The 10,044-nt window shown below is 54.9% G+C and overlaps 1 protein-coding gene across 1 annotated transcript; it reads right to left on the bottom strand.

Moving 5' to 3' along the window:
• Positions 1-1,236: 1,236 nt before the first annotated feature.
• Positions 1,237-9,201, bottom strand: LOC134732857 (mucin-20-like). Its single transcript, XM_063619970.1, has 3 exons — positions 9,126-9,201; positions 4,144-5,446; positions 1,237-1,315 (listed from the first exon to the last, which is right to left on the bottom strand). The coding sequence occupies exons 1-3, from the start codon at positions 9,199-9,201 to the stop codon at positions 1,237-1,239; spliced, it is 1,458 nt and encodes a 485-aa protein (XP_063476040.1).
• Between the last annotated feature and the right edge of the window lie 843 nt (positions 9,202-10,044).

Below are 10,044 nucleotides of genomic sequence, written 5' to 3'. Positions count from 1 at the left end.
CTGTTGGTTCCTGCTCTGGGCTGCCGAGGGCTGGGTGCTGTGCTGCGTAAAAGGCCATATGGACAGGGCTTCTGTGTCCCCTGAGTCTGGCACTGCACCCTTATGCTCCCCTCAGGGGCCACACCACCTGCAGTGGTCCCTGGAGAGCAGAGGAAAGGTCCCCCTGGGCCACATGGGGGCGACTGGTGGGCATCCTGCCCACCGACTGCTGGCAGGGCCTGGCTCTGCAGGAACTTGTAGGGGGGGCCAGGGGCTTTCCATCCAGGAGTGGTAACAGACCAAAGAACATCTACCCCAAACCAGACCGGACTCAGCACACACCTTACCCAGGGCTCCAAAGACACCAGAGTAGGGAGTAGAGAGAGAAAGAGACTGACAGAGACAGAGAGAGGGAGAGATTCAGAGCAAGTCGGGGGGGGGCGCAGGAGACAGGAGAAGAGACCCCAGCCCTTCTCATCTCACAGATCTCTCGGGCTAACTTGGCCCCACCCCCACCATCCACCCTCCAACCCCACCCCCACCCGCCCCCAGGGCTGAGCAGAGACCTCTGGGACATGGTCATGCACGCACAGAACCTGTCCCAGAAGGCAGGACCCTGTCCCTGCCCCAGCTTCTGGCTGGCAGGACTGCGTCAATGACTTCTGGCCAAGTGACCCCAGGAAATGGCATTCTGTGGGGTCAGGTGGCTCCTCAGTGCCTCTTCCCGGCTTTTCATGGAAAATCATGGCAGGCAGCATCGGGCAGTGTCCCACACCCCTACAAGCTCAGTGGGAGGCCACCTTTACCCACAGGGCCAAAATGTGGGCGCAGGCTCCCCTCTGGAGTGGACGCGCTGAGGGCACACCCAGGCCCTGGCCCCCTCAGCCGCATCAGAGCAGCACACAGGGCCGGGTGAGGGTGGTCTCCACCCCTCCACCACACCAGGCACAGCTCGGAGCCAGGCCGGAGGGAGGGCGTCTGCTCTGCCATGCATCCAGTAGTTTCCACCCTTGGCTGTAAAGAGCGGCGTTTCCTGACAGAAGTTTCTAGCACTCGTGCTGGCGAGGATGCAGTCGTCTACTTGCTGGGCACACACTGTGCCAGGCTGAGTGGAGGCCCCCAAAGATGTGCACCCCCTCAAACCTGTGAGTGCCGCCTCAGACGGCAACATGATGACGGGTCTGGAGCGGGGGAGTCTCCCGGGTCACCCACCTGCACCCTGTGCTGGGCCAGGTAGTGCCCCCACACACCCAAGATTCACGTCCCTTCTCCGGGGAAGACGTGCGCGATGTGACAGCCCATGAGTCGGTCCATTCCGGGGACAGTATGGGGGTCACTGCGGGGGGCGGGTAAACAGAGGTGCTTCAGCCCACACAAAAAAGTTAATTGAGTTTTTCTGTTTGTTTGGTTTTGAGCGAAAACGTGAACATTTTATCCAGCTGCTTTTTAGATTCAGGAGCAGGAGCAGCCAGCGCTGCTAAGGCAGCCACACGCAGACACCTTCACGGAGCAAGTACCCAGCCAGGGCCTTGCTGACTATGGCTGCTAATCAAACAGCAGCAATTCATTTTCATAAAATTGCTAATAGTTTTCTTAAAATGCCATTGCACTTAAACATACACAGCGACACCCCCATCGTCTCTGCCCTCTAGCGGGAGGATATGAAGCTGGAGACTGGAGACTGGCCAGGGACAGAGGCAACTACTCCCTGAAATGATGTGACCCTGTGCAAGCCCCTTCCTCAGGCCAGACCAGGCCTTAACACCCCCCAGCACCTCCCCCAGGCCAGGCCTCAACACCCCCAAGCACCTTCCCCAGGCTGGGCCTCAACACCCCTCAGCACCTTCCCCAGGCTGGGCCTCAACACCCCCAAGCACCTTCCCCAGGCTGGGCCTCAACACCCCCAAGCACCTTCCCCAGGCCGGGCCTCAACACCCCCAAGCACCTTCCACAGGCCAGGCCTCAACACCCCCAAGCACCTTCCACAGGCCAGGCCAGGCCTCAACACCCCCAAGCCCCTTCCCAAGGCCAGGCCAGGCCTCAACACCCCCAAGCCCCTTCCCCAGGCCAGGCCAGGCCTCAACACCCCCCAGCAACTTCCCCAGGCCAGGCCAGGCCTCAACACCCCCCAGCACCTTCCCCAGGCCAGGCCAGGCCAGGCCTTGACACCCCCCAAGCACCTTCCCCAGGCCAGGCCTCAGCACCCCCATCTGAAAATGAGATGGGATTTCTGAGCCCCCTTTCAGTGCTGACAGCCCCTGGTTCTTCCAGAACAGGAATAAGCTGGCAAGCTTGTCAGAGAAACAAAGGAATAACGCATCCTATTTTCTGTATAGGGCAGGGCAGTGGCCACACCCCAAACACAACAGAAACTGCTGTTTTACTTGGGTCTGGGACCAAGAAAGAGCTTCTCCCAGAATCCAGGCTAAGCCCTCTCTCTCCCGGAGCAGGGGGTGAAATCCCTCAGAACTACTGTTTTATGTTGGGGAGTTGGGGTAGGAGGCGCAGGGAGGCAAGCCCTGACTATGCAATTAAGGAAAACCTATAATTTTTATTATACAAGCATCGTATGTTTATTGCAGAAACTTTAGGAAACACAAACTTAACAAAAAGAAAAGAGGAAAAAAACCCTGTAATCCCAACCCCCAGAGAGACAACAATATTTCATACATATCCTTCTGAACTTTCTTTTATGCCTAGGAACCTTCACACATCGATTTTTTATTGAAGGATCAAATCATTCCTAATTTTGGATAACCTGCTCATTAAACAATTGTGAAGAGATTGTCTCATATATTGTGTCCATATTCCCATTTGATGTATTATAATGGTATGTTTGAATATAGTGTCATACTTTAAAATACGTTATAATAATCATTACCATTTTTTGAGTGCTTACTGTGTGTCAGGCAGTGTACTGAGTACTGTGGACACATTATCTCATTTAAATCTCACAGCAGCATAAGTGCTATTATGATCATTTCCTTTTAAAGATAAGGAAACTGAAGCTGAAAGAGTGAAAGAGTGTTCCCTGAATTACACATCTAGTTACTAGCAGTTTCAGTTTCCACCCAGGTCTGGCCACCTTCAAAGCATGTGCTCTTCAGGAAAGCATTTTCCCTAGAAACCTTTTTCCCTAGGAACCTTTTTCCCTAGGAACCTTTTTCCCTAGGAACCACCATCCCTTGGTAAGGATGTGCAGTAATTTATTTAACCAGACCCTACTTCTGAAACGTTGTTACTATTATCCACAACGCTGATATGAATGTCCAGGGGCATATGTATCTGTGAACTTCTCTAATTATTTATTATTTATTTAATAATTATAATTAAAGGAGGGGAGCAAAAGAGATACCCCAAGATGCCCCAGACTCTCTCCCAGGACCCCTCCCTGCCTGCCTGTCCATCAATTTCACAAAAGTCGTAAAAGGATCAATGTACAGTGTGTTTTCCTGTCTGGTGGCTGTCCCCACCGCCTGTGTTTCATGGAAGAGGGATTAAACCATTTCAGCTCCCTTTCCAGGAACCAACTCAAGAAACATGCCACCACCCCACCCTTAGATCGGGAGGACCTGAGCCCTAATATACCTTCTCTGTCCTTTCCCGGACCCCAGATGGAGTCTTCTGAGGTTCTCCATCCCACAGCCCTTCACCTCTACCCTGCCTCCACTTGTCCCCAGCAACCTGATCAGCTTCCACATAATCCCAGGAAATGCATCCAGCAGGCCCCACTTTCATGGGGTCTGAGCCCGTCAGAGAGCAGCAGCTTGGGCCTGATGCCTGCCTGCTGCTCCTCTGTGTGGCTATGGCTGGAATAGAAGCTTCCAGAGCTGCTCAACAGTGCACTTCATAGAAGGTCAGAGCTGGACAGGACTTCAGCGCCCATTCCAACCCTCTCCAACTATGGGTGGGGAAACTGAGGCCCAGAGAGGGACAGGGACTTGCCCAAGGTCACTTGGGTAGTTAGAGGCAGAGCCGAGACCGCAAACCATTTCTCCGGACTTCCATCTCCACCTCTTTCCATACACAACCCTCCATCTGCCTTTTCCTGATTTCGTCAAGAACCACTAGAAGATCACGAAGAGGCAGCAGGCTCTGAATAGGCTCCAGATCCTTCCTTCCTCTCCACTCCTCAAGTGTGGAGACGTCCTGGAAACTCCGCACCCCAAATCCCCGAAGATCACCGGCAAGAACCACTTACCTGCACTCCCGTCTGCGGTCGGCCTCGTCCGAGCAGTGGTGGGCGTGGCTGTTGGGGGCTTCATCGGGGTTTTCGCTGAGGTCGTGGTCTTGGCTAAGGAGCTGTTCGTCCCTTGGCTGCTGCTGGTTGTAGTCGGAGGGACAGAAGGAAGAGGGTCCCTGCTGGTGGGGAAGGGCCCCTTGGTCGTGATGCCCGTGGTGGGTGTCTCTGAAGGGGTGAAGTTCTCCAGGGCGGCTTCCGAGGGGCTGTAGAAGGAAGCAGAGCTCCCAGCAAAGGAAGTGGTTTTGTCCACTGCTGACCCAGCTTCCATGGAGACCGGAGCTGCTCCTGAGACTCTGACGTAACTTGGTGTCTCAACAGAGAGGGCTGAGGTTTCTTCCAAGGGATTCCCGCTAACTGTGGCCAGAGCTCCACTGAGGGTTGTGGCCCTGGGTGCTGTCACTTCTCTTTCTGTGGCACTGTTGGTGGGGAGTGGGGTCCCAACCGTGGCATCAGGTGCAGCTGACTCTGCGGTGCCAGCTGTGGACAGGGTCTCGGCAGAGGCTGTGGCCTCAGTGACGTGTGGTTTTGCGTCAGTGGAGTCAGGCAGAGCTGGTGGATGGGAGGTGAGCGAGGCCTTCACCCCTTCCGTGGGGATGTGATCTGTATCTGAGGCCCCAGGGATGCTGGAAGTCGTTGTTTCTATTTCTGTGATGCTGCAATTGATAACCTCGATGTGGGTGACGGTCACCAGGGCTTCAGCGAGGAGAGAGACGTCAGATCCCGGGGACCATGAGGGGGTGATGACCGGATGGGGGCTGTCGGAAGAGGTGCTGCTTTCTGAGGACAGGCCCTTAGCTTCTTTGGAGGTGTGAGCCAATGTCAATATGTCCATTGCGAGTGTCTTTGCCTCTTCAGAGCTGTCATCGGTGCAAAGGGTGTCAAAGATGGCTTCCTCGGGATCACTGCCTGTGACGGTCTGAACTGTGGTCATTCCGCCTCTCTCGGGGCTTCCACTGCCGGCTGATGTCTCCACAGAGGTGGCAATCAGCACCATGATGTCGGGAGGTGTTTTTGTGAAAGTCCTGGTCTCTCTTGCAGGGGAAATCCCCTTGGCTCCCCTGGTCTCTGCTTCTGGAATGGGGCCGGCTGGGGTTGAGGCCCTAGAAGAGGTCTCGGCACTCAGCGTTTGAGTTTCCAGAGCGGCGTGACCCGGTGCTGGAGTCATAGCAGGCACTTCTGTGTCGTCTGTTGTTGTCGCAGTGTCTGCTCTGCGGGTGCTGGGGCCTGTGTTGGTTAAGACTGACTTGGTGAGCCTGGGTTCCCGTGGACTTCACACAAGCTATCGCGTTTACACCCTGGGCACTTCTGGGGGGAGGGTGGGGAGGGGAGTGCCGTTACCTCATTTTTCATCTACATAAGCGAACAAGAAGGAGGGAGTCCTGGGAAGCCCAGGCCCAGCGGCAGCCACGGAGCTGGGGTTGCCATGACTAGCGTCCTCTGAAGCCCCAACAGCTCACTTGGGGCCAGCAAGCCCTGGGATCTGCTGGCTCTTGGCCTGCGTCTTTAAGAGGGGATGTGTGGGGCCAGCGTCCACCTTCCAGGGTGAGCCAAGAAGGCAGACCAGCGTCCAGGACTCGCAGAGCTTTCCGAACCTGTGTCCCCTTCCCCGGATACTTTTCTCATCCAACACAGGCTTCCCCATGGAAGTAAAAACCCTTAAAAGACGAGAAAGGCCTATGATTTGCCTTTCGGGGTAGCTGGGTGGATTGAGGGGGAGGAACCTCCAGCGACAGGGTGGGCAGTGCTGCTGCCGAAGCGAGGGAGCTGGCAGAGTCCTTGGGGCTCTGGCAAGGGAAAGAGGGTGCTCGCCACCCTGCCGAGGCCCCTCCTGAATGAGGGCTGAGGACTGCAGGGTTGGAGCCTGGGAACCACAGAAACTGTGGCCAGGCATTTTCCACAGGACACAGGGAGCCAGCTCAGGAAAAACCTAGCTTTCCAGAGAGCGGCTGCTGGCACTTCTGCCTAGAGCAGAGGCCTGTTCCCTTGCCTGGCCCTGAGGAGGGAGGAATGGGGGCCCCGAGGGAGGCTACGGTAGGATATTTTCCCCAGAGACAGGGTCTTGCTCTGTTGCCCAGGCAGGCCTTGAATTCCTGGGCTGAAGCGACCCTCCTGCCTCAGCCTCTTGAGTAGTTTACTACAAGATCTTTTCTGGCCTGAGAAAGGGGCCTCCCCTGTCTAGAGGGAGATGGGGCTCTCCCTGTGAGTAGGCCAAGGAGCCTCTTGGAGAGGGTTTCTAGATTTAGCAAATAAAAATACAGGGTACTCGGTTAAATTTGAACTTGCATTTCAGATAAATGACGAATAACTTTTTAGCATGAGTATTTCTCATGCAATATTGGCTACATACTTACACTTAAAAAGAAATCGTTACCTGAAATTCAAATGTAACTGGATGCCCTGTATTTTATCTGGTAATCCCAGTCTTGGGAGGAAAAGGATCAAATACGAACCCCCTAATTCTCTGAGCCTTCTTGGTCCAGCCCACACAGCTGGAAGCCCAAAGGTGGCGCTCTTGGAGTCTGACCTCCCCTGGCACACGGTTTGAGATGGTCTTTACCCGGCTCCACTGGTCCAAAAGTAGCCCATAGATCCAAAAGAGGCCTAGCACCTCTCCCCAGGGCGTCAGGATGGGGCCCCAGGTCCCCGGCTGGTTGTCCTGTGGACCTCAGGGAATGACGAGGCAGGAGTCAAGAGCCTCGGCTGCAGCTCCTGCTGTGCCGCCCGCTACCGGCTCTGGGGTCAGATGATCTGCTGGTTCAAATCCTGACTCGGCCTCCTACTAGCCAGGCCAGTATCCAGACCCCTCCCAGCCTCCACGTTCCTCACCTGAGAAAACAGGGTCACAACAGCTGCCTTGCCAAGGTGGTGGGGACAGTGGAGAAGGTGAAAGGGCTTATATTCCAAAGCCCACAAGGTGAGCATCCCTCCCCCATGGAGTCCTCTCCCGGGCCACTGGAAAGCACACACAGGCGATTTGACTACAGTGAGGAGTGCGGGCTGCACCCCCAGGCAGTGTCGGCGAGTCCTGGTCGCCCGGGCTGCACCCCCAGGCAGTGTCGGCGAGTCCTGGGCGCCCGCTCTCATCACTGCTCCGGTGCGGCCCAGCTGCACACACAAATCTCACTTCTGCAGGAACTGTTTGTCTGCCTTCATAATACAATTTCTGCTCCCCACTTCAAGGCCTGAGATCATTTCTCTGAGCCTTCTTGGTCCAGCCCACACAGCTAGAAGCCCAGAGTGGTGCCCTTGGAGCCTGACTTCCCCTGGCACATTTTCCGGCTTGTCCAGGAGCCCCGGGGTGTCCTTTCTGCTGTGAAACCTCCTCGTGCTCCCCAAGCCCACAGCCTCTCGGATCCAGGGGGGTCTCCTCAAATATGGCAAAGCCCGGCCCAGCCCCTCGGTGGCTCCGGAACACTGTGGCTCTCCTGGTACAGTCTTCAAATCTGGTGGAGAGGAAAGCGTGTGGACTTGGGACCCTGAGCTGGAGAATCTGCTCTCTGCCCTGTGACCCTGGCCAAGTCTCTCAGCTCCAAGCCTGCATTCTGCGCCTGTAAGGTGGAGCTCACGGGACACGTGCGGCGTAAACCAGGCCACGGTGAGCACAGGCAGGAGGCCGCGGAGTGCAGTGCTCAGGCCTGTGTGGAGTCAGATCCTGGCTCCGGAGTTGTTACTGGATCGCCAGAAGCACAGTGGCCTCATCCTTAAAGCAGTGGAGGTGGGGGGTGGTAAGAACAGGGCGGATCTTGTAGGGCCATTGTGAGGATTAAAAATATAATGTATGATAATGCTGTGTCAAAGTAGATTCCTCAGTCCTAACAAATGTGCCACTCTGGTGGGGGACGTCGATGATGGGGGAGGCTGTGAGTGGTGGGGATGGGAACTCCATACTCTCCACTCCAGTTTCTTTTTTTTTTGAAACAGAGTTTCACTTTTGTTGCCCAGGCCAGAGTGCAATGGCAAGATCTCAGCTCACTGCCACCTCCACCTCCCAGGTTCAAGCAATTCTCCTGCGTCAGCCTCCCAAGTAGCTGGGATTACAGGCACCTGCTACCACACCCGGCTAATTTTGTATTTTTAGTAGAGACGGGGTTTCTCCATGTTGGTCAGGCTGGTCTCCAACTCCCGACCTCAGGTGATCCGCCCGCCTCGGCCTCCCAAAATGCTGGGATTACAGGTGTGAGCCACTGCACCCAGCCTCTCCACTCGAGGTTTAGAGTGAACCTAGAACTGCTCTAAACAAATAAATAAATAAATCCTTTTTTAGTTTTTAATGTATGTGATGAGTTTGGCACAACTCCTATTAACGACAGGTCAGGGTTCGTTCCCATCTTTCACAAAAGCCCTGCCTCTCAGCATCCACTCTTCCCAAGCAGTTTGTGGCAGTCAGACTTTTCACACGAAATCTGTATTTTGAAGGAAATCCATGCTAGGTAATACACTTAGAGGAGTCAGAATCTTGTTAAGTAAGCCACATTCTTCAGCTTTCTGCACAATGATCACCAGCTGGCACCTCCCTGCACCCCGGCTCCGTGCCCCACTTACTCTCCCACGTTCATAAAGATAAACTCTCAGCCACCCCTTACGATGGCAGCGCCATGCACCCTTACGCTCACACACACCGTCATGGTTGATTAGTGTGTACTGCAGCGCCAGGCACCCTTACGCTCACACACACCGTCATGGTTGATTAGTGTGTACTGCAGCGCCAGGCACGCTTACACTCACACACACCGTCATTTGCACACTTTTTATCATCAATAATAGCACTTCACAGGTAGCCCTGTGGTTCCTTATAATCAACCCGAGAGAGCCTGCCCTTGCCCGTGAAGGGTGGCTCATACTGAAATTCCCCCCCAGAGCCCCACTAGGGGAGAGGCCCACCAGGCCCCTCTGGCCTCCTTACCTGCAGAGCTCCCAGGGACCCCAACCTCCCAGCAGAAGAAGAAAAGGGGCAGAGCCAGACCCCAGAGACAGCCCATCCTAGTTGGCCACTGCTGCTCCACAGAACTGCTGGCTGTCTCTCACGGGTACCTTTTCCTGCTTCCTCAAACCAGGGAGGAGGGAGGGCCAGCCTCCTGCCCAGGTGTGTGGCCAGGTGATCACAAATGTGCAGGCTGAGGGCTGGCAGGTTGAGGCTGTCAGCAGGCTGACCCCCCCTGCCTTCCTTGCCTAGTAAACACTGAAATTTGATTTGAAGATATAGAATCACTAGCTTTTTTTTTTTGACATGGAGTCTTGCTCTGTTGCCCAGGCTGGAGTGTACAGTAGTGAGATCTCAGCTCATTGAAACCTCTTCTTCCTGGGATCAAGCAATTCTCCTGCCTCAGCCTCCCGAGTAGCTGGGATTACAGGCATGTGCCACCACGCCCGGCTAATTTTTGTATTTTTAGTAGAGACGGGGTTTCACCATGTTGGCCAGGCTTGTCTCGAACTCCTGACCTCATGTGATCTGCCTGCCTTGGCCTCCTAAAATGCTGGGATTACAGGCGTGAGCCACCACACCCAGCCAAATCACTTCCACAGTGACATTGACCCCTCAGTCTTGTGCTGGGAAGGCCACAGGAGGTCACGTTTCACCACCACCCCCTCCTGTGCCTGGAGCTTGGGCTTTGAGTCAGACCCGGGTTTCATTCCTGGTCCTGGGCATGATTAGCTCTATCACCGAGGGTGAATTTCAGAGCCAGGCTGAACCTTCACTTCCTGCTCTGTAAATGGATAAACGCTACCTCGCCGGGCTGTTGTCGTAAGGATCACATGCGATAGTAAAGCTCTCACACGGTGCCTGCTACACAGTTGATGGTCATCAAAAATATACACATCTT

This window comes from Symphalangus syndactylus, chromosome 17 (genome assembly GCF_028878055.3).
Source record: "Symphalangus syndactylus isolate Jambi chromosome 17, NHGRI_mSymSyn1-v2.1_pri, whole genome shotgun sequence".
NCBI lineage: Eukaryota > Metazoa > Chordata > Mammalia > Primates > Hylobatidae > Symphalangus > Symphalangus syndactylus.
Note: the sequence above shows the minus strand (reverse complement) of the source record. Positions and strands in the feature narration are given on the sequence as shown.

What these genes read in the sequence shown, in the direction of transcription:
- LOC134732857 (XM_063619970.1), bottom strand. Translation starts at nt 9,201, where the DNA reads ATGGGCTGTCTCTGGGGTCTGGCTCTGCCCCTTTTCTTCTTCTGCTGG. An exon ending in GGTCCCTGGGAGCTCTGCAG is followed by an intron (nt 5,447 to 9,125) that starts GTAAGGAGGCCA and finishes TAACCAACACAG; the next exon opens with GCCCCAGCACCCGCAGAGCA. An exon ending in GTGATCTTCGGGGATTTGGG is followed by an intron (nt 1,316 to 4,143) that starts GTGCGGAGTTTC and finishes CGCCCCCCGCAG; the next exon opens with TGACCCCCATACTGTCCCCG.